At 41.1% G+C, this 23175-nt stretch overlaps 1 protein-coding gene across 1 annotated transcript; it reads left to right on the top strand.

Annotated features, from left to right (window-relative positions):
* The first annotated feature begins 1333 nt into the window (after window positions 1–1333).
* Window positions 1334–22758, top strand: LOC125020477 (solute carrier family 2, facilitated glucose transporter member 1-like). Its single transcript, XM_047605828.1, is given in 12 exon segments — window positions 1334–1663; window positions 1965–2100; window positions 8796–8897; window positions 10143–10303; window positions 10989–11229; window positions 11311–11376; window positions 11378–11474; window positions 14065–14252; window positions 15131–15235; window positions 15331–15429; window positions 16023–16226; window positions 16845–22758. Coding segments are annotated over 11 exon segments (1629 nt in total). The 5' UTR covers window positions 1334–1663; window positions 1965–2088; the 3' UTR covers window positions 17199–22758.
* Window positions 22759–23175: the final 417 nt, after the last annotated feature.

Here is a 23175-nt window from a genome sequence, read left to right on the forward strand (position 1 = left end):
GTTGACTTTTAATTTCCTACTTTGACTCTTAAACAACGTCCTCGATCGCGACTAAATAGTTTTCATCTGTTAAATGTGCAGAAACGTTTAGAAGCTGACGTCTCTGATCTAAAATGTGAAATCTACAGTTACTCTGTAGTAAACGCAGTAATGTTTGAATATTACTCTAAAACCTTGTCCACGAGACAAAATCACAGCAGTTTGAATATTACTGTAAAGATTTCACCCTTTACGTCGTCTTAACTTGTCATTGTGATTTTTTGCTGACTTATTATTGGACCATTACTTTTATTACGCCTCCATTAGTCTCTGCATCTGCAGTTCTGACTCAGTATGTGCAGAATAGGACCCTCTGTGATTTATCGGCAGCACTTTGTTTATTCACACAAAGCTTTCACTTGTTCTTGCATCGTCTGCGTTGATTTATTTCTTCTTCTTTGTTTTTGACGGAGAGGGAAAGCGACAGTGACGACGTCTCGGAGGGAAAAATGATTCAGGAATAGTTTGAGGAGTTGAAGGTTTTTACTTGGCCCCTAAATCCCTCAGATCTCAGTTAAATCCTGGGACGTAACGAGTCTGATCAGATCGTTTAAGGACTCGACTTAATGGAACTGCTGAACAGTCAGAGTCTAGATTTGATCTGAATGAGAGAAATAGTTCAAAAAAATAAAAATAAACTTCATGTAGCTCTAAGTACGTGAGTTTAAGGCAAATACATGAAAATATTAGTAGTGATAATTAAAAAATAAATAGATGCAAACAGTTAACACAGTGGAAATTAATGTGAAGTATCTGTTCCTGACCTTTAGGTCACTTGAAGTTTATTTTTTTATTTATTACCTGAGAAAATGGATTAAACATGAGGTCTGAGCTTTTATTCATTTATAAACTAGAGGAGCTTTGAGCTGAACTCACGTGTGAGTCCGTGTCAAAGTTAAACAAACCTCTCTGACGTGGAGTCAGCTGACTTTTATTTTTGTCTTTGTCACGAGCAAACCATAACCCTGCGCGAGCTTGCATCAGCTCGATGCCCGGATGCGGATAAACGGTGGCTCGTGCCGCCGCCTGTAAGCAGATAGAGGGCAAAGTTTGTAAAATAATGATTTATGCGCATCCTCTGAGCCGCGTCCCGTGACCCGTTGCCCCAGAAACGGGCCTCGTTGCATCAGCATCCGCAGCATCAGCAGCATCAACAGCATCAGTCACACACACACGGCGGCGGTGGCTGTCAAGGTCGCCGGCGAGAGGCATCATGGGTAGGCGAGGAGGAGACCCTCGCAGCCAGCCCCTCTTCTGCGCATGTGCAGATCCTGTATTTCGTCAAGGGGGGGGCTGAGACCGAAGTAACCGAATAAAGCCTCGGATCATAATAGGACATAGAAGCCGCCTCGCTTCGCTTTGCATGTGTGGGATGCGGCGGTGGAGCCATGCACTCGTGCACGTAACAGCAAAAGGGGGCGGGGCCACCGCACGCATCCCTGCATCCCCGTCCTCTCATTGGTTGCTGAAAAAACGGGAATACAAATAAATAAATAAAAAAGAGCCAGTGCGTGCGGTTACGTGCGGTTCTCCTCGCAGCTCCTGCATGAGACGGATTTAACGAGGAGGAGGAGGAGGAGGGAGGCAGCTCTGCAGCGCGACCGGGGAAGCTTTGTCACGACAGGTGAGTGTCACCTCGTCTCTGCACGGATTCTTGGGTGTTTCCGCTCAAACTGCAGCTGGGGAGGGACCGTCTGCGGTCTGACCGGGATAAGGCCTCACAAGTACAAAAAAAATGTCTTCTTCTTCTAAAAGCTTCGTGTTCGCTCTGTGTTGGTCGTGATTGATGTTTCTTGTGATGGTGGGTGCGTGGGTGGGTGCGTGGGGAGGGAGGGAGGGAGGGCGGTGGGTCGTGTCCTCCCTGGTGGAGTCCGGGTTTCGGTACCACGGACAGCGCCTCATGTAGTTTGCTCCTTTTCTTGCAGCTGTCAGCGCCGGCGGGCGGGTCCTGCGAAGCCTTTTAATAACCACCACCACCACCTGAAGATCCCGACTTCTCCCTGAAATCAGTTCTACAGAAAAAACAAGAAAACACCCAGAATTTAGAAGATGGAGACACAGGCGAGTGATTCTCTGACTCTTTACTCTTCCTGCTGTGGCTCACATTCAGACTCCAGAGCGAATGGTTGTTAAAATGTAAAGAAAACAGCTGAATTATTGTGTTTTTTTTTTGTCGCATTTTAAACTCTTAACCTTCCTCTGGGTCTTATATTTGGCCACGGCAGCTTTTTTAACCAATCACAGCTCTGTACATGAGTTGAGTTTGAGAAAATGCTGCATGTTATATATATGTCGTTGGAAATCTAGTTTTTTATTCAGACTCTATTCAACAACTTGCTTTTTGTGTGTGTGAACTTTTATTACTGAAGAACAGTAACACTGAGTGATTCTGAGAGACCACGACCAGGCACGAGCTCCAAAATGTTCCTCAACAGCATCCAAGTCACTTTGACTATTTCCATTGTTTTTTGCAAAAAGGTCGGAGTGATAAGAAGTTAAGAAACATATAAACAAGCTCAGGCTCGAGATACAGGTGTTTTTGGTGTAGACGTCCTCTTAAAAATAAGAGTATAACATCCAAACAGGTGTAACACGTAGAGAGAATCCACATTATAAGAGATCCAGGCGACTAAATATAAGATGTGAGGTTCTGCTTTGTGTACAGGTCCAAAAAAAAAAAAAGTTCCCAGGAGCTCATCTCATTTCCATTTTACCTTCAGTCTGCAGAGCTCAGCTTCATACGACGGCGCATCCGACCACTCCCTCCGATCAGGAGACGCAGTCGTTTTTCCCACCGTCTTAAAACAACAGGAAACGTTCTTTTAGACGCGTTTAACAGTCGAGAAACAGCTGAATTATCGTTGGTGCCGCTCGGCGTTTGTCGGGGACAGTTGCTCTGAGCGTTTCTGTGCAGTTGTGTGGGAGGTTTGAGTCTGTGTGTGAGTCACCTCTGTGGCTGCAGATGTGTGTGTGGAACAGGAAAACATGCACTGATGTTTCTGTAGTAGCAGCTGAACAGCGACTCACGATTCTCTCGTACATTTGTTATCATAATAATATTAATCTTTATTTTTTCTTTATGCGTCTCAAATAGAAATTGCAAAGATAAATAAACCTATATTTTAAGATCATAAAACTCAACTAAAACTCAGTTAAACTGGTGTCGAGGTTTAGTAGAAGTAGTGATTGTCTGGTTTTCTTGTGCGTAAAATAACATTTCTTCATAAATGGAGCAAGTTATTGTTGTGTCCTGGTTTCCCTCTGTTATCGTTAACAATAAGTCTGGTTCAGTTTAGTTTAGGATAAAGATGCAGCTCCACTAAAAACCTTGAGCGTTTATTCATCAGTTTCTGCTCGTTTGAACATTATGAAGCAGGAAATCTTGCAAAATTTCCAGCTTCTGCAACGATAACGTAAGAAATTTTAAAATCTCCTGTGGTTCCATTTTGCTGCATCATCCATGCACAAGATAACAGACAATTACTACTACTACTTCTAATACTACTACATACTTTTACTAGTTCTTCTACTAAAACACATTATAACACAGCACAGACAGAAGAACATATGAACGGGAGACAAATGGAAGCTTTCAAATTTAACATTTTTTAGCACTTTTTAAATCCACATAACAAAGATTTTGCAGTTTCAGACACAGTTAAACGATAAAACACAACAACAATACAATCAGGAACTCGTTTTAAACCAGATAAACCTCTCAGATAAAACACAGCTGACCTGATTTCCTCGGGCAGATCATTCCACGTCCGTGTGGCCCTGACTGCAAACGCCTTTTCCCTATTTTTATTTCCAGGCTCCTGGAACAGAGTGAACTCAGATCAGTGTTCGAACCAAAGGCCTCAGACATGAAGAGCTTTTAAAAGCAATAAGAAAGATCTAAAACATGCCGGGAATAAATGGAGACTGACCCCTTATTCCTGGCTCCGGTTAAAAGCCTGATTGTGAAATTGATTTGTTGTTCTCTTAATTTCATCGTAGGGCTTTTACAATAACAATAAATACAGATTTTATGGTGATATCAGGATTAGAGCCTGAAGCCTGGACTCAAACCTGCGTATAAGCTGCGTTTGTCTCTTTGCACGTACACATTTAAGCCACAGATTGATGCAACACGTTCGCTCCCGTCCTCGGGGATTTGTGCTAAAGAACCTGTGGGAAATAAAGCTAATCATTAACCGGAGGAAGAAACACACACACAAGAGAAGCAAAACGTGACGTATCTTCACATAAGGAACATTTTTATCGTTTTAACTTGACTTTTATACAAGTTTGGCACAAAAATAAATGGAAATTAATGGAAAAATGTTGAATCATATGAAGAAAGGCGCTTTTATATTGGTTTAAGTTCAGGTTTAGTCCTGATTTAATCTATAACTAATTAAATAAATGTGATCAGAAGTCTGATAAAAATAACAGGTCACACGAAAGATATCGAACGGAGCCATAAATCCAACTCACAATATGAGTCCAGACACATTGAGTTTATTACCTCTCAGGTTTAACAACTCAAATATTTATGTGTGGTGTCTGTCCCTGAAAGGCCTCCCCCCCCCCCCCCCTCCTCCCCCTCCTCCCCCTCCTCCTCCCCCTCCTCCCCCCCCCCCCCCCCCCCCCCCTCTCCCCTCCTCCTCCCTCGCTCTGATTCCATCACGCCAGATGTTGATGAGCTGGAGCAGATGTTATCGAAACTCAATCGATAAATTCTTCCCGGTTTAAAGTGGACCTGATTGGCTCTAGTGAGGGGAAAGTGTGTCGGACGTAGCAGATGTAGGTCACATGTAGTCGGTGGTGTTGTGTTGTGTTGTGTTGTGTTGTGTTGTGTTGTGTTGTGTTGTGTTGTGAGTCATTGTGTGGTGCCACTTCGTGCATTAGCAGGCGTTGTTACTTTGGTTTATGAGGCCCTGCTGCTGCTGGACTGTGGCCACTTTTGGACCTGTGTCAATAAAACTGTCAGCTCCAGGCTGGCTGTCGTCATGGAGATGAAGGAATGATGGAAGAAGGAGGAGGAGGAGGAGGAGGGAGGGAGGGGGGAGGGAGAGATGAGTGCATGGATGGATGGATAGAAGAGGGAGATGAGAGATGGAGGCTGCAGGGAGACGGACGCAGGACGTGTGGTTGTTTGAGGAAGCAAATAAATAAATAAATAAAAGATGAAGGAATCGGTGGAATGGTGTTATCACGACACCGGTTGCCGTAGCAACGCAGCATCCGTTCCGCAAATCCTCGCGCCGTATCCCCCCCCCACACACACACACACACACACACAAGAAGTTTTTTGCCCTTTGCTCATTTAAGAAAACGCATTATTACTCTTTGTGTCGTGAAACGTCCTTGTCTGGGTTTTTATTTCTGAACGAAACCAAATTTCTTCCTCACGTTTGTTAGAGAAGGAGAACGAAGCACAGGAAGAGGAGGAAGAGAACCGGTGATTTGGAACGTGAGATTAGGGAGGATTTAGACGATGGAAATGTAGCTGAAATCTGAAGCTTCTCATCGATCCTCATCCAGGACGAGTGAGCGACTGAGCGAGCGACGGTTTCCACTGAGTCACTGTGACTCGACAGGAAAAACACAGGAGAAACGTCAGGAGCAAATGGAGCGGGAGGTGTGTGTTTGTGTGTCTGTGTGTCTGTGTTTGTGTTTCTGTGCGGAGTCGTGTGACTCTGATGATGTCGCGCTGCGGCTTCTTTTCCTCTGGGTCTCTGCTAATTAACTTTCATGTGATGCTGATGGTTTGAGACGGAGGACGAGGAACCATCAGCTTTCAGCTTTCACTTCACTTACTGGGAACGAATTTAGCCACAAACCATCTTCTTCGTACCTGAAACCTTTCAGAAACGCACTTAAAATCCTTTCGTTTGCTCAGAAAGTCGCACTCATGGTCACAGGATCCTTTTATATTTGACCTTTTTGGTAGAAAACACTGTTTCTGTTCTTGCTCTGGCAAAGATAAACAGATACTTGCTTCTCTAAACTCATAAATAAATACATAAATAGTCATTTAATTACGCAAAAGTTGAAGTGAACATGAAGAATGTAAATAAATATCTGAAAGTTTCATTAATAAGCAGCGAATTCCTTTAGATTTTTATGCAGCACATCAACATTATTTTCCCATTTATATAAAACTAATTCAAAAGTGTTAAGAAAATGTATTTTAAAATTCATCCAAACTCACCAAGAAGCAACAGTGACAGAATCACATCCACCTGTAGCAACAGAATCTCTTCGTCTTTTCATCCAAAATGACCTTAAAAAGCTGATGAACACTGAGAATGTTAAATAAAAGTCTTTCTGTGGCGTCACGAGTGCAGATAAAACGCCGACGCCGCGGCCGGAGAGAAGCTGCAGCTTTAAGGAAGATCGATCACGTTCAAATGTCACCTCTGCAAACAACAGAGACGAGGAGCAGATTTCATCCACCTGAAGCATCGTCAGGTCTGATGGAGGATCTGGTCCTTTACACGTCCTGAGCACAGTGAATAATGACCAAGGAGACATTTTAGCTTTCATTTTCACTTTCTGGGTTATAGAAGGAGAAAGAAACGCCTGTTTTAATTTCACTTTTACATGAAATATAATGCACAGTAGCATTCACACACCCTGATCTAACACACAGGATGCGTTATCGACATAAACCAAGTGCAGAATTAATTATTTATTTCCTCTTTTATGCAGAAATCAAATTTTCTGAATAATTAATTAAAACAGTTTTGTTTAAGTAGAACCTCCCTGGTTTCACAAAACAGCTGGTTAAATTAAATTAAATTAAATTTATTTTAAATTAAATCAAACTTGAGTGCAGTTTAATTTCCTTAAATTCCTCAATTTATTTGCATTTAAATTAAATTAAATTAAATTAAATTAAATTAAACTTGAGTGCAGCTTAATTTCCTTAAATTCCTCAATTCATTTGCATCTAAATTAAATTAAATTAAATCAAATTAAATTAAATTAAATTAAATTAAATTAAATTAAATTAAATTAAATTAAATTAATCCTAAACGCAGATTAATTTCTGTTAAAAAAATAAAATAAAATAAAATGAATAGATAAAAAATTAGCCATAAGACTCAGTTTTGAGCTTATATTTTCCATATTCCTCAATTAATTTGCGTCTAATTAAGCTGATGGTCTAATAATACCATTTAGATTCATACTGAAACTAACAGGAAGTAGTATTTTTATGGGCCACGTTTGGATCCGGACATAAATCCCTCAAACTCTCAGCTGATCCCGACAGAGCGACTTGTCAGAGGTGACAAACGTCGTTTTTCTTTTTCTCGCATCGCGACACGTTTATCACCTTCAGAGCGATGTCATGATTCATCCCACGGCTCAGTGGCTCAGGGGCTCAGCTCCCGGCTCTGAAGTGTTTATCTTCACACAAAAGGATGAACAATGGTTCTTTATTTCCTTCTTTCCAGCATTAAAATTAGGTTCATGAAGACACTTTGACCTTTAGTCTGATTGGTCCCTTTTGGCCGACGCCCCTTTTGGCCCAGGACGAATCCAGAAGAAAATGCATCGTGGGCTAAAAACCCGCCCGACCTCGCGCTCATGTTGTCAGGCCCAAGGGCAGCGGATCAGCTGAGGCCCGACCCGTCGCCCACAGCATCTCATGTAGCAGCAGCAGCAGCAGCCGGTTCTGCAGCGTCAGCACCAAAACGTCTTTATCTCCGACTCTGTTTTGAATTTCTAACATCAGCAGAGACAAAGACACCGTGGCCTAAATCCTGCTGCTTTCACCCGGCACGACCTGAATCTCATCAGTCATGAGGGGTTTACACTTACTCACTGTTTCCAGTACACACCAATCAGCCACAACATTATGACCACTGACAGGGGAAGTAAATGACTTTTAGACCATCTTGAGATAAGTCAGTGTTGTTGCTGGGAAAGGTTTGGACCTGGTATTTATTCATATGGATGTAACTTAGACACGTAACACCAACATAGACCTTATTTAACGTAAGATAAATAAGATAAATAAGAAATAAAGTGAGTGGGAGCGTTGGTTGTTGGGAGTGTAGTTGCATTTCCCATCACTTCTTACCTGCTGCTGGTGGCTAGGCTAGTTAGCTGGTGTCTTCTTGCTGGTTGCTAGTTGGTAGCTAACTGTTAGCTCACCGCTTTTCAGTTGGACTAAACTTCTAAATGTGTTTTTTGCCTCAGATCATGGCACAAAGGATTGTAACATCTTATCCTGTGTAATAATGAATATAAAAATTAAATAACAGAAGAGGAGCGTCTGTGTGTAAAAGATCTACTTTTTATATAAAGTATTTAAATGTCAGCTCTGCTCGGTGATAAATAAATAAGTAAATAGATAAATGTGGGGGTTAATGCACGTGTTACATCAGCTCGTCCCTGTTTGTCCTGAAGCTTTCTACACATTATGGTAACGAAGCGTCTCTTATCAATGAAATCAGCTCGGCCGTGATTTGGTTACGGGGATAAAATGGACGGTGTCTTGGGCTTTGGGAGCAGGTGGACGGCGTCAGGATTGAGTTTCATCTGCATTTACCTGATAATCTCCAGGAAAGACGAACACAGACACAAATAATCGGACCAGACGCAGAGGCCTCGAGTCCGGCGTAAATCTTCAGACACGTCGGCCACGCGGCTCCATCTCTGACCCGGGTGGTTTTACCGCTGAACTCGTCTGCTGGAAGGATTTTAAAATCCCATTACGAGCTCAGGTTTCATACTCATGATGTTATTGTCTCCGGCAGGAAAAGCAGGTCACAGGTTACCTCCTGTTCTCCCTGGCCACCGCCGTCATCGGCTCCCTGCAGTTCGGCTACAACACGGGAGTCATCAACGCTCCGGAGCAGGTCGGTGAAAAAAACACCTCCTCGTCTGGTAACGAGTCATTAGATCTGAGAGACCTCACACATACAGAGCAACATCTACACTCACTCAGTGAATATAGTTGAGGAGGACGTTTGGGCCGGGTTATCTGGAGCAGAAGGTCTGGAGCAGAAGATCTAAGTATCGATAGTATCGATACTAAGGCTAGTATCGGTATCAGATCGGAGTTTCTCTTCTAGACGTCCAGTAAATTCCTCCTCACAGAGTTCATGTGAATGCAGCTTCTCTCCCAGTCTGCTCACCTGTAGTAAAAGGTGGATAAGGACAGAGTTTGATACTCGAATCCTAGCATCACACATCTGATACTGATGCTGATACTGATGCTGATACTGAAATGCGTACACAGGATGCAAACTCACTTCTGAGCAGCTTCAGTTGACTTTGTTACTGACTTTATTTCCCATTGTTGTTGTGTTATTTACATTGTTATATTTATATTTCTGTCCATATTTTTAAATTTCACAAATGACTTTATTTCTAAAACAACTGTGTGTAGTAAAAAGAGAATTGTTTAATTTTCTGTTTTATATTGTAACTATTAATGGAAACAGGTTTATTTGACTCAAATATTTATCCTGTATTTTATCATAATCAACCAACTGAAGGCAAAGTTACTAAGTTATTATCATGACATTTCAAGTAGGTGTCGATATCGGCGATACTAGCCATGTATTTGCTTGGTATCGGCTCGATACCAAAATTCCCAGTGTCTCCCATAGTCTGAAGCTGCTGTGGCCTCAGAAGCAAAAACTCGGTTGCGGGTGGAGCGTTGATACAGTTACCTTGAAAAAGTAATCTGATTACTCCTTTTAAAAGTAACTTTATTGATTGCTTGATTTAAAAAATAACTAATTTAGATTAAAAATGACTTTATTTGTTACATTCAGCAGCGGCCGATGAACCTCTGACCCTTGAAGCTGAAGCTGCTCCTCCCTCCATTGTTGTTTACGTTCAAAAATATAAAATAGGAAAAGTAGTAAGGCACAGTAACTTGGATAAGTGACTTTAATCTGTTTACTGGTTTGGAAAAAGTAATGCGTTAGATTACTGGTTACTGGGAGAAAGTGGTCAGATTAGAGTCCTCACTGATGGAGAGGCAAAGCAGGGCTGAACCCAGAACTGATTCTCTGCACTTAAATGTAATTTCCTAAACGACTAATTTAAAAGCAGCCGGGGAAACTCTCTCTCTCCTCCTTCTCCTCATATAGAAACTTAAAGCCTTCTTTAACAGCACCTGGATGGAGCGGTACGGTGAACCCATCAGCGCCGGAGTCTGCACCATCGTGTGGAGCGTCACCGTCGCCATCTTCAGCGTGGGCGGCATGGTGGGCTCCTTCAGCGTGGGGGTCATGGCCAACAGGTTTGGGAGGTAGGACAGTGACGTTTATACCTAAATCTTCACGTGTTTGCTTCAGTTGAGTCTGTGTAATGTGTTATCAGAGCGTCTCCTTCTGTTCACTCCCTGTTTGGTTCGGCTGAGCCATCACAGCCCATTACTGTTAATGGGGTTTAGTGCGTCCGTCTTCTCCGCTAATGCTCCCCAGAGTTGTTCCATCAAACTCTTTTCCTCCTCGAGACAATCGCTGCCGTGAATCTCTTCTCCAGACACTCAGACTCCTGAAGGTCGACTGAGAAAGTCTTGTAGAGTAAAGAAACAACACAGATCACTGCTCAGCTGTGTCCGCTTATGTTTTCACCATTGGATTTTCCGTTCAGAGAAGGACATTAACCTCCTGAGACCCTGCGCCTTTCACATGGGGATGTTATGTTTTAGGTTTGTGGCAGCTTATTCCGCTTCATTTAGACCTGTTGTGGTAAGAGGTGCAGTTTGGGGGGCGAACGGTCCCAGGTTCACCTCCATCCAACTGTACATGTCAACAAATGGATGAGTCAAACAGTAGGAACAATAAGGACGACAGTTTCATTTAATAACCACTTATCTGTTGTTCTTTAATATCTTTTTCTGAAAGGAAAATCCACTGACCAATGACCCAGCTGGAGATTTTATACTGATCATGTACTTTTATAAACCTCCTCCTCCTCCTCGTTTTCAGGCGTCGCTCCATGATCCTCGTGAACATTCTGGCCGTGATCGGTGGCCTCCTCATGGGCTTCTCCACCATGTGCTCCTCCTACGAGATGGTGATCGCCGGCCGCCTGGTCATCGGCCTGTTCTCCGGCCTGTTCACCGGCCTGACCCCCATGTACGTGGGCGAGGTGTCGCCCACGCCGCTCCGGGGGGCTTTCGGCACGCTGCACCAGCTCGGCGTGGTGGTGGGCATCCTCATCGCTCAGGTCAGCGGCTACGCTAACGTCTAAGGAATTCTGCAGCCTTTAAGATATCTAGGCACCTTTAACGGATCTCTTGCTGTGCAGATCTTTGGCCTGGAGGCTCTGCTGGGCTCTGACAAGCTGTGGCCGTTGCTGCTGGCCCTCACCGTGATTCCCCGCCGTGGTGCAGTGTATCCTGCTGCCTTTCTGTCCCGAGAGCCCTCGCTTCCTGCTCATCAACCTGAAGGAGGAGGAGAAGGCCCGCAAAGGTACACACTGATACTCCGGTACTACTCACCATACCAACGATACTTCATCCATTAACACAACCACCACTTCAACAACAGCTTTAAAACTGCTTGTGTCTGTGAAGGTTCTCAGTGATGAAGGTCATGGTTCACATCCTAAAGGCAACTTGACTTACAACAAGTCAAACTGATGGTTTCCTATTTAAACCTCTAAACTTTTTTGTCTCACTAGTCTTTCATGCATCCTGTATTCCTGCTGCTAATGATTGGTTTATATCGTAGCCTGTGCAGTTGTCAGGATTTAAGCAATTAAGTTTCTTCTGCGCTTCAAGCAAAGACGCATCTGCAACTGAGCTGCACATATTAAAACGTACATCTGCTTCTGCATTAATTTGACCGCGACGTTCACCCCCCCAGAGCTGTGATTGGTCCGTTTGGTATTAGCATGTTTCAACTTCAGTGTTTCCAGCTGCTTCTCCATCTTCACAGTTTTTGAACTGATTGTTTTGGATCAGTAAGGATGGAGCACAATGCGGAAAGGTTAACTGAGCAGTGGCATCTTTACGTTTGGGGCACACCCCCACCAGATGGCGCTGCTGTGCAAAATTATATGCTTTTATAAGTTTTCCGTGTAAGTTAATACTAAATTCAGCCTCGCCTCGAATTAATTAGGTCTCGCTAGCTGGCTAACGTCATTGACTGTGTATGCTAGCAGCTAACGGGAGCTACTTCACGTTTCATTCATTAATTGTGTGATGAATGGAGTTGACTATCTGGCTAGTGTGCGATTTAGGACTTTACCACTTGAGCAGAAGTTGGAGATCTAAATGGAATTGATAATTTAGTTTACATATTGTTTGAATCATAATGGAATTTGTGTAATGGTGATATGTGTGTGTGGGTGTGTGTGGTGACTTTGTATACTGATTGCTGTGTATTAGGTGCGCGCCGATCACGCCATGAGTGCATTGTGGTTTTTCTGCAAAAGTTTTAGTCCCTGTGAATCAGGAAGTAGAAACAAAAATGATTCCAACTGTCAAAAAAGACACAGCGCTGACTAGTGTTTGGGTGGAGTTGTTACAGAGCGAGTCAGACTAACGAGATAACAAGTATTGATGGTTGATGCTACGCAGTACCTTAAATGAGTCTTTAGTCTGAATGTATCTGACTCCATTTAAAAACAGTTATCTGATTATCTGATGTGGGGACTGAAAAACTGGAGGAACGAAACAATTCACTGCATCTCAGAAAAGAGAGAAGACGAAGTCTGAGTAGATGGTTGCGTAGGAGGAAGAAGGATGGAGAGTTTTCTGTGTCGGTGTTTTCTGTGTTGCTGAGAGACGAAATAATGGACTACAGTTATTGTTACTCCATCACCACCATGAAGCCCCGCCCTAAAGATCTGATCGGCCCGGTTTTGCTTTGCCGGATCGTAATCAGTTCCCAGACTCCAGACCAACTTTCCACCACAAACTATGTGTGGGCCGGGGAGGATGGTTTGGCTTCGAGAGCAACAGCTCCAGAAAGACGAGGACAGAGGGTGGGAAGAGGAAGTGGAGAGTAGTTATAGTCGGCGCGATGCTGCAGCCTGGAGACAAGAGTCCTCGACCAGACAGAAGGTTTTGGCGTCGGTTCAAGATTCAAACGCTCTGACCTACTTCTCCTTCACAAACACAAGGTTCAGATCAAGGCTCTGCAGCCGAACCGGTCTCACCCTCTATCTGAGCTTCCACTGCTTCTTGGTATTTGTGATGGGCTGCATTCAAATATCAGTGGGGCTGTGTGTATCGATCTAAATATTCATAGTATCGATGCCAAGGCCAATATCCGTATCGGATCGATACGAGGATGATGATATCGATACTTTTGGAGTTTCTCTTCTACACGTCCAGTAAATTACTTGTTTTACGGAGTTCATGCAGCTTCTCTCCAAGTCTGCAGGAGCTTCTCCATCCTCACCTGTAGTAAAAGGTTGGATATGTTTATCTGAGTTTAACACTCAGATCGTAACATTGCAGCAGCATCACACAACTGGAACTGATGCTGTTATTGAAATGGAGTCAGTACTCGGAAGAGAAGGCAATTACACTGGATGCAGACTCACGGCTTTGGTAGAAAATGGATGAGTCAACATTTCCCTCTCTGAGCATTTTTTTTATATTATATTTATTATTACAATATTATTACATCCCTTTGCTTTTGTTTGTGTACTTTATGTATATTGCATACTACTACTACTTTGTTTATACAGGATATATATTTTTTTATATTTTATATATTCTCAACGTTTGTGCATGTTGTTTACATTTTTTGTTTAGTTGCTTCATTGTAGGCCTTTGAGGAACGTAACATTAATCCGATTTGTCAGAATTGACAATAAAGTTGACTTGACTTGTTTACATTGTTATATTTATAGTTTTCATCATTTTGTATTGTAATTAGTTAAGAAAAACTGGTTTATTTACCTAAAATATATTCAATTATCATGCAAATAGCATCAGTACCAGCGTTACCAGCCTTGCATTTACTTATCGGACCTTCCTTTGCGTGCGCTCATTATATTAATTTCCACCCAAACGACACGTGTTTGTTTTTTCCGTCCTTTACCCAGCGCTGGTGCGTCTCCGTGGCACCGAGGACGTGAGCAAAGACCTGCAGGAGATGAAGGAGGAGAGCGCCAAGATGGCCAAGGAGAAGAAGGTGACCATCGCCGAGCTGTTCCGGTCGCCGTCGTACCGGCAGCCGCTGCTCATCGCCGTCATGCTGCAACTCTCCCAGCAGCTGTCAGGGATCAACGCCGTGAGTCCGAAATATCCACAATATGAACAACTGACCCTTCAAAATAAGAGAAAACACTGTGTCACACATTTGTATTAGAGTAAATAAAACATTTATTAATTGTCGTCATAACCTTTTTGTTAGTAGAATCTCTAATTAAAATAAAATATTGCTCAACATCCTTCAAATAATCAACTAAACAGGATTTTTTAAATTGTTGAACTAATTTTTGTCAATAAAATGTATTTGTTATATATATATATATATAAAAATAAAGTTTTATTTATTTATTTACTTATTTGGATCCCCATTAGTTACCACCAAAGGTAACGACTACTCTTCTTGGTGTCCACACAAGTCAGTATTACATCACCAAGACAAAAAAACAACAACAACTGCAAAAAACACAATTAAATACACAAAGAACTAAACAAACATATGATAATAATAATAATAATAATAATAATAATGTATTAAAACAATAATGAAAATATCAATAAATAATTCAAACAATAATAAGTGATAATAATTAATCAATAATAAATAATAAAAATAGTAATAAAAATGAATCAATAATAAAACTGCTGAACTTCCCCCAGAAAATGTGTAAAACTGTTTCCAGGTGCAAATCATAATGATGTATTTTTTTTTAATATCTGCATATAATTTTTGCCAGCTGGTCTCCTCGAAGGAAGATGAAACGAAAAAATAAATAAATAAACGCAGCAGCCCCTGCAGGCAGGGAGGGAGCATAGCACCACTCAGACACACTGCATTAATATTAGATGAGCTCTCGTACTCTTGTGACAGCTGGAGGCAGCGAATAAAATGATGTATAAAATATTTATTGAAGTATTTTTTATTAAATATCCCTCATTTTCTCTTTTGGCATCTGTCAGGTGTTTTACTACTCCACTGGCATCTTTAAATCGGCCGGAGTAGAGAAGCCAATCTACGCCACCATCGGCGCCGGCATCGTCAACACCATCTTCACCGTCGTCTCCGTGAGTGACGCCAGCATCATCGTCTTCTGTCCCGTGGGTGAATTTGTGAGTGTGTGCATTGGTCAATCCTCCCGTCTCTTGTCTCTGTCCTCCAGCTGTTCCTGGTGGAGAAGGCCGGACGAAGGACTCTGCACCTCCTGGGACTGGGTGGGATGGCGATCAGCGCTCTGCTCATGACCATCTCCCTCCTCCTGGTGAGTTCAGGCCGCAGGTTCAGAGGCTGCACAAACATAAGCACATAAAATACACAACTGGTCAAAAGTTCGCAGACACTTTGTCACTGAACTGAATGAGAAGGTGTCTGCAAACTTGGGAACTTCTTGAGATTTCAAGAGATTAAAACAAAAATGACCAAGATCACTACAGATATCTGCAAATAAGAAACTTTTATGATTTAAAACACAAGGTGAACTTGGGTAAAAAATGGGATAATCAGGTCTATAAGTGGAATCTACAATTCAAACAAATATAGAAAATCAAAAATCGTCACTACAAATATATGTTATAGAGCAATGGGCACATAAGATAAGGACTCCAGAGGCAATCCAGCTTTTTCTTTTTCTGATGTTTAGGTCTAAATTTAATAAAATCCTAAATAAAAAAGACAATTTAAACCAGGATTGTAGCTGGAAGTCAGTTTATCATCCTTAAAAATAACCATTGATTCTATAGAATAACGTTTATCACAGCTCTGAAGAGACTTAAGCGTCTGTTCTCTGACATCGTTTAACTGAAATCACCTGTGAATCCGTCCTCCTCCTCCCTCGTTCTCTCTGTCTCCGAGCAGAAGCACATCCGCGTTATGAGCTACATGGCCATCATGGCCGTCATGCTCTTCGTGGCCATGTTTGAGATGGGCCCCGGCCCGATCCCATGGTTCATCGTGGCCGAGCTCTTCTCCCAGGGGCCCCGGCCGGCGGCCATGGCCGTGGCCGGCTGCTGCAACTGGACGGCCAACTTCCTGGTTGGAATGAGTTTCCCCAAACTGGTGGTGAGTAAGAGACCGAAATATCGATACTTCTGATACCAGGTCTTTATGCTCGATACTTTCGATACTTGAGTCATTGGAGGTAAAGTAGGAACTCAGTGGAAAGTAAACTATTGAGTTGTTCCATTAATTACACAAATTAAAACATGATAATATGCATAAACCTTTTAAAATTTGTGTAAAATAAAATGACCCAAACATCTTCCCATCCTTGTTTCTTATAATTTGTGCCCCATAGACTGTAGTTTTCTTCCCCGCGCTCTTTAATCCGTGTCACTCGGAGAACAGGGGTTACATCCTGTAACCACAATCACTTACGTTTAGTTTATTCTGACAGATTTACGTTTTGAATTTTAAAAATCATTGACGTACGGTGAGATTATCTATCTTTATTTAGTGCTGTGATTTTATTTTGAAATGAAATGGTGGTATTTTGTTAAGTAAGAAAAGGACAATGCAGGAAGGGCTCATTGGAGGGAGGGGGCGCAGGTCTCCTCTGATTGGTTGACACACTAATGGAAGAAAAACCTTGTTTCTTATAGTTTGTTCCCCATAGATTGTAGTTTTATTTCCTGTACTCTTTAATCTTCCCATCCTCCTCCTCTTCCTCCTCCTCCTCAGGAGTGGTGCGGCCCCTGGGTCTTCCTCATCTTCATGGCCTTCCTCATCTTCTTCTTCATCTTCACCTTCATCAAAGTCCCTGAGACGAAGGGCAAGACCTTCGATGAAATCGCCCAATGCTTCGGCAGCGCCCCGCCTCCCGTCTCCTCGCCTGACGACGACCCCCTCGCCACCCCCAGCGCCGCCGTGACGCACCCCGCCTCCCCCGTGAAGGAGAAGGTCCCCCTGGTGGAGGCGCCGCCTGCAGCAGCAGCAGCAGCAGCAGCAGCAGCAGGAGGAGGAGGCGGGGCTACAGAGTCCACGCCGCTGGGAGTTAAACCGGGAAGCACCGGAGACAAAGTGGAGCAGGTGTAGATTTAACTTCAGGCTTTAAAGGGAGGTTAGAAATGAGGGAATCCAAAAAAAAAAACACTGTAAATGTATCTGTTTAATTTTGTATAGAGAGCAGCAGGCCTTCAGAGGCTCATGCTTCTTGCTTTCTGATCACTCCTCGGACTTCCTATTTTTCTGTGAGGTTCCTTCTTTTAGCATCCTCTCTTCCTTTGGGAGGAAGCATCACTGTTCAATACGACAGGTTTAACACAGAGAAAAAGAGCCGTAGGAGTCTGAACTTGACTCCAGGTTTCTAGGTGACGATGACACGGAGAGAGATCATCCACTTTTATTCCAGATGTAGAATACTGTAGAGGATGCTGTAGTGCAATATAACTGAAACCGCTGTTAACCTGTTTGGAAGAGTTCTCAAATCACATTTTTAAAAGCTCCTCCTCATTTAAGAGCTCGTAGCGAAGCCAAAGCACTGAACCCGGTGAACACGTGTGACCTCAGATGTGTTTTTTCCGGTTGTTAAATTGTATAATTAGAATTAGCAGCAAGCAACAGGTTCCTGCTGAGTTTAATTCATGTTCGTGCCAAGAAAAGAAAAAAAAAAAAGTTTAACTTCATTTAGTTGGAGTTTGGCGCCCCCTTTGGTGAAAGGCGGCCGCTGTTCTGCTTTCTGAAAACAATTAGAAAAGAGAGAATCAAAGCCATTTAGGACCTGTAAAGAAAAAAACAGCATTATTTTAAGCATCACAGTAGGGTAACGTGCAATCTATATATTTTTTGTTAAAGGGAGCATTACTATAGTATTTATTGCTTTAGTTTAGAGACAGATTTTTTTTTTTATATAAAGTCTAGAGTTTAATTCAGATTTCCAGGTAGGAAAGTCTGCATGTAGTGGCTAAAACTAACACCCAGGCGTCACTTAAAGTGCAGCCCATAGAGACACACACATCATAAACTCTCTATTTACGTGCACCGTGCGTGGTAGAATCAGTAAGTCATTGTCGAGCTAGCAGACTGCTACTAATCTAAACTCTATTTACCCGAGCGACTCTGTGTATCCGGCCCAAGCTGATGTTATAGAGTAGAAAATGTGCAATCAATGTAGAATAATACCGGGTAGAGGCAACTAAAGGGGAAGTGCTAATACTGTAACCAAGAACGGGTAAATGACGATCAGAGGGAGGGGCTGGGTATGGGGGGGGGGGGGGGGAGTCTTGGTAGAAGATTGTATTTTTAGTTTTTAGAAAGGGAGAAATTGAAAATCATTGATGTACGGTGAGTTTATCTAGCATTATTTAATGCCGTGCTTTTATTTTGAAATGAAAGTGTGGTAGTCAGATAAGGATGGAGGGAGGGGGCGCAGATCTTCTCTGATTGGTTGATTGTTTTTTGTTGTTGTTGTTTCTTATAATTTGTGCCCCATAGACTGTAGTTTTCTTCCCCGTGCTCTTTAATCTGTGTCACTCGGAGAACAGGGGTTACATCCTGTAACCACAATCACTTACGTTTAGTTTATTCTGACAGATTTATGTTTTGAATTTTAAAAATCATTGACGTACGGTGAGATTATCTATCTTTATTTAGTGCTGTGATTTTATTTTGAAATGAAATGGTGGTATTTTGTTAAGTAAGAAAAGGACGGATGCGGGAAGAGCTCATTGGAGGGAGGGGGCGCAGGTCTTCTCTGATTGGTTGACACACTAATGGAAAAAAAAACCTTGTTTCTTATAGTTTGTTCCCCATAGATTGTAGTTTTATTTACTGTACTCTTTAATTTGTGTTACTCGGAGAACAGGGGTTACATCCTGTAACCACAATCATTTTAGTTTAATGAAACTTTCATATTTATTTTTCATGACGGTTAAAATTACAATCTGTATTTAGAAAAACTACATAACCCCCCCTCAAATCCTCCCAGACATAAACACTGTTTGTATTTTAGAGCAGTTTTATGTTCTGATAAAGAGAAAGAATAATGTGTAGGCACTGAAAACCAGGCTCCGTCCAACGTGTTTGTGGCTTAATTTGTCGCCTCCGGACACTTCACGCTTTGTGTAGAATCGTCACAGATTTATTATATATATATATATAGTATATGTGGACACAAAAGTATATTTTCTATATTCCGTAGTGGATTATTGTAGATTGTTTAAAAAAAACAACAGTTGCACATTGAGATCTTATTTATTTATTTATTTATTTGTGTGCTATCCATTCCTGGCTGGTGTGTGTGGGGGTTTCTCGGTTCCGTTGTGTATTGCTGATGTATTTGTGGACGACAGTGACGTGCTGTGTTTGCACTGAGGGAGCCGTGTCCTCTCTGGTAGTTTTTTCGGTGTCGTACTGCGGTGTTTCTCCAGCTTCCTTCAACGTGGCAACAAAACCCGAACTCGGCCGTCGTATCCTGAGACAAGATTTGTGTGTTCGTCCCGTTCCTCTTAGGTTCCTCTTAGGTTCCTCCGGTGCAGTTAAAGGATTTTAAAGGGAAGAAATTAAATATAAAAATGAGAGGAAAGAGTATTTTTGATGGAGGTTGGTCAAACTGCCCGTTTATAGGGGAATCAGGGATTGCCAGTTGTTTGAAAGAGATTTTGTACCGACCCAATAAAATGTGTGCATTGTTATTAAAATAATAATAACGACATGTGAAAGGATTTAAATCAAACATATGGACCCAGGTCATTTCTCCGACCCATAGCCAGCTGCTTTATGCACATCCCCACATCTCAGTGTACAAAGAAATAGAAAGAGTATTACGTTGTAAATATGTGTTTTATAAAAATACAAAGAGTACTATTTATATGTTGACTTGCACGCTTCTGTCTGTGAGTGTGTGTTTGGTTTTTATTTTGGCTTGGGGGGCGGGGGGGTGCTCATTGTCGTGAATGTGAGTTGATCACTGCTCTTCCATTTTCATGTCTTTGCCGCTCAGTTGCAGCCACAGTGTTTGTCCTTAAAAGAGATTTTTTGCATAAAAATGCCTGAAAATGTTTGACAATTTTCTACTTAAGTTGTAAAAGTAGACAAAGAGGACACAATCAGACAAACAAAATGGAAATATTATGCTTTTGTGTTTATTTAATTGAGAAAATGAATCCTTCTTCTCTTATATCTGTGACATATATAGGACTGAAATGAAATTCCTCAAAGGCCTGTGGTGCAGCAACAACGCAAATAAATGTAAACATAAAATGCGCAAATGTTGAGATTTAAAAAGGAGGATAAATATATATAAAATATAGCCCGTATTTACAAAGTAGACTGCAAAAACAAAAACATGACAATATACATAAAGTGTCTGGTGCAACCCCTTGATTTGAATAGTGAAAATCCTCCTAGTGCAGCAGTTACCCACAACTAAACATTTATGGTAACCGCTGATCTGTCGCCTGCAGCAGCTTAGAGGAATTTTGACATACTGTTCCTAGAGGTGCACTTAATTCTTCAACACGAAGGTGTGTATAATGTTGGCCCATTTTCCTGAATGGACAAATATTTTTGTTATATTTCACAATTGTTTGCATAAAAATGCAGGAAAACAACTGCAGAAGCCGTGAAACTAGACAAAGAGAAGCCAATCAGACAAACAAAATGGAAATATTGAGCTTTTGTGTTTATTTAATTAAGAAAATGAATCCTTTTCTATTATCTGTGAGTTGCTAAACTCAGTGAACCCTTGTTTTGTCAATTCTGACATGTGCAACACATATACAGGATTAAATTTACACTCCTCAAAGGCCTACGGTGCAGCGACTATACAAAACATGTAAACATAAAATGTGCCAATATTGAGATTTAAAAAGGAGGATAAATATATATATATATATATGTGAAATACAGCCTGTAACATGACATGGCACATGACAATATACATGAAGTGTCTGGTGCAACGCCTTGAGTTGAATAGTGAAAGTCCGCTGTGACCATCTAATGCAGCAGTTACCCGCAACTAAACATTTATGGTACCCGCTGATCTGTCGCCTGCAGCAGTTTGGAGGAATTTTAGCGAAACAGAGCTGCTTCACTCCTAGAGGTGCACTTAATTCTTCAACACGCAGATATGTATAACCTCCTCATATGGGGACATAATGTTTTAGGTTTGTTGCAGCTTCTTTTTTTACTTCATTTAAACCTGCTTTAGTCTCCCATCTAGCGGTAGCAAAGGGTCAATACACTAGAAGATGATAGTGGGCTGATTCATTCTACAGCCAGTCATGGACAAAAGTGGACAACGTACAAAACATCATCAAATTCTACGGGTGAAACTTGTTTATTTATGCTAAGTAACTTTTCTAATTTGATATCACACACAAATCTAACAAATTTATCAATAGTAATGAGCTACAACGTCACTAATTAGCAAGTACTCGTCTGAGGACATTGGGATTTCATCGTTTGCAATTCTGTTAGTTTTATAATTTCTGAGACCTTACGTCCTCATATGTGGATGTTAAGTTTTGGGGTTTGTGGCAGCTTCTTCTTCATAATTAGACACGAGTTGCATTGCAGCAAACATGATGCAGAGAGTTTCAGTGCAAAAATGTGCAAAACCTCATCAAATTTTGTAGTTTTAACTTGTTTATTAACTTTTCTAGTTTAATATGAGACGCCAATGTAACAAATTCTATCAATAGCAACGAGCTGTAACTTCTCTAATTAGAAAACACTCGTTTGAGGACACTGGGATTTCATTGTTTGAGATTCTGTCTTTGCACAGCCATGTTCAGTTTTATATTTTGTTACACTTTGGTGACGTTATTAAAATATACAGTGAAATGATCCACCACTTAATCTTCACTAGTGTTTTTTTTTGTGCTAATAATAATAATAGTAATAATCCCAAATTCCTTGGAGAAATTATAAATACACACCAAACAAAAGCCTCCTGAGATTAATATTGGCTCATTTTCCTGAATAGACAAATACCTTTACTGGACGGACAGCGGTTATTCTAAAAGGTTTTTCAATTATATCATGTGAGTTACTAAAGTAAACGAAGCCACAACCAAAATATTGTTTGGTAACTTGGAGGAATTTTAGCTTCAGAACCACTTCAGATGTGAGATGTTGGTTCTAGACATGCACTTAATTTTGCAACACACAGATATTGGCTCATTTTTGTAAATATAAAAACACACAAGTATAATATTTCAGGACATTTTTATGCATCTGCTCATGTTGTCAAAATCAGTCTAACAATTCGTTCTCATTGGCCAAAATTATTTCGTATTAATCATCACTTCTTGAATTTGACGAAGCTTCGGCAGCTCTGATCTTTGTTGTGTTGTGTGTTCGGTCCTGTCGTCTTGTTGTTGTTCCTGTTTGTGCTTCTCTGTACCTCAGACTGTTTCCCAGTTTGTGTGTTTGTGTGTTTGTTTATGAGGTGAAATCATCGAGGATGTTTATCCAGGAAACTGTTTGTACGGTTGAATTAAAGTGATGTATCGTGACGTCGGTGCAGAGACAGATCGGAGACACATCACAGCTGTCGTCTTTCAGTTAAGATTCCAGCGACGCACCCCAGCTGTTTTTATTTGTACATATAAGATATGATGTTGTTAAATAAACTATTCACCATGTAACCAAACACTGTCTTCTTTATTATTATTGTTACTGTCACATTTTGCTAAAACACTCACAAACTGAAAAAATATTGTACAAAATAAAAGTCAGTTCATACTTTTTTGTCACATTTACTTTTAGCGAATTGTGAATAAATGAGTGTTAACCAGGTTTTAAACAGTGACACTGAGCATTGTGGGAAATGTAGGATTGTAGTTTTTTTTTAAATCATAAATATAAATATAATATAATTTATAAATAAATAAATAAAAACTTTTCAACTACTTCAGATTAAAAATAAAATACAAGAATAGAAATGAGTTCAGGATTAAAAAATATATTAGAAAATATACGTATGATCAAAATCAAGAATCAATTTGTAATTGATATCAGCAATGAAAACAAAACTAAAATTAAGAATAAGAATAAATTTTGGATTAAA

Source organism: Mugil cephalus, chromosome 14 (genome assembly GCF_022458985.1).
Source record: "Mugil cephalus isolate CIBA_MC_2020 chromosome 14, CIBA_Mcephalus_1.1, whole genome shotgun sequence".
Lineage (NCBI taxonomy): Eukaryota > Metazoa > Chordata > Actinopteri > Mugiliformes > Mugilidae > Mugil > Mugil cephalus.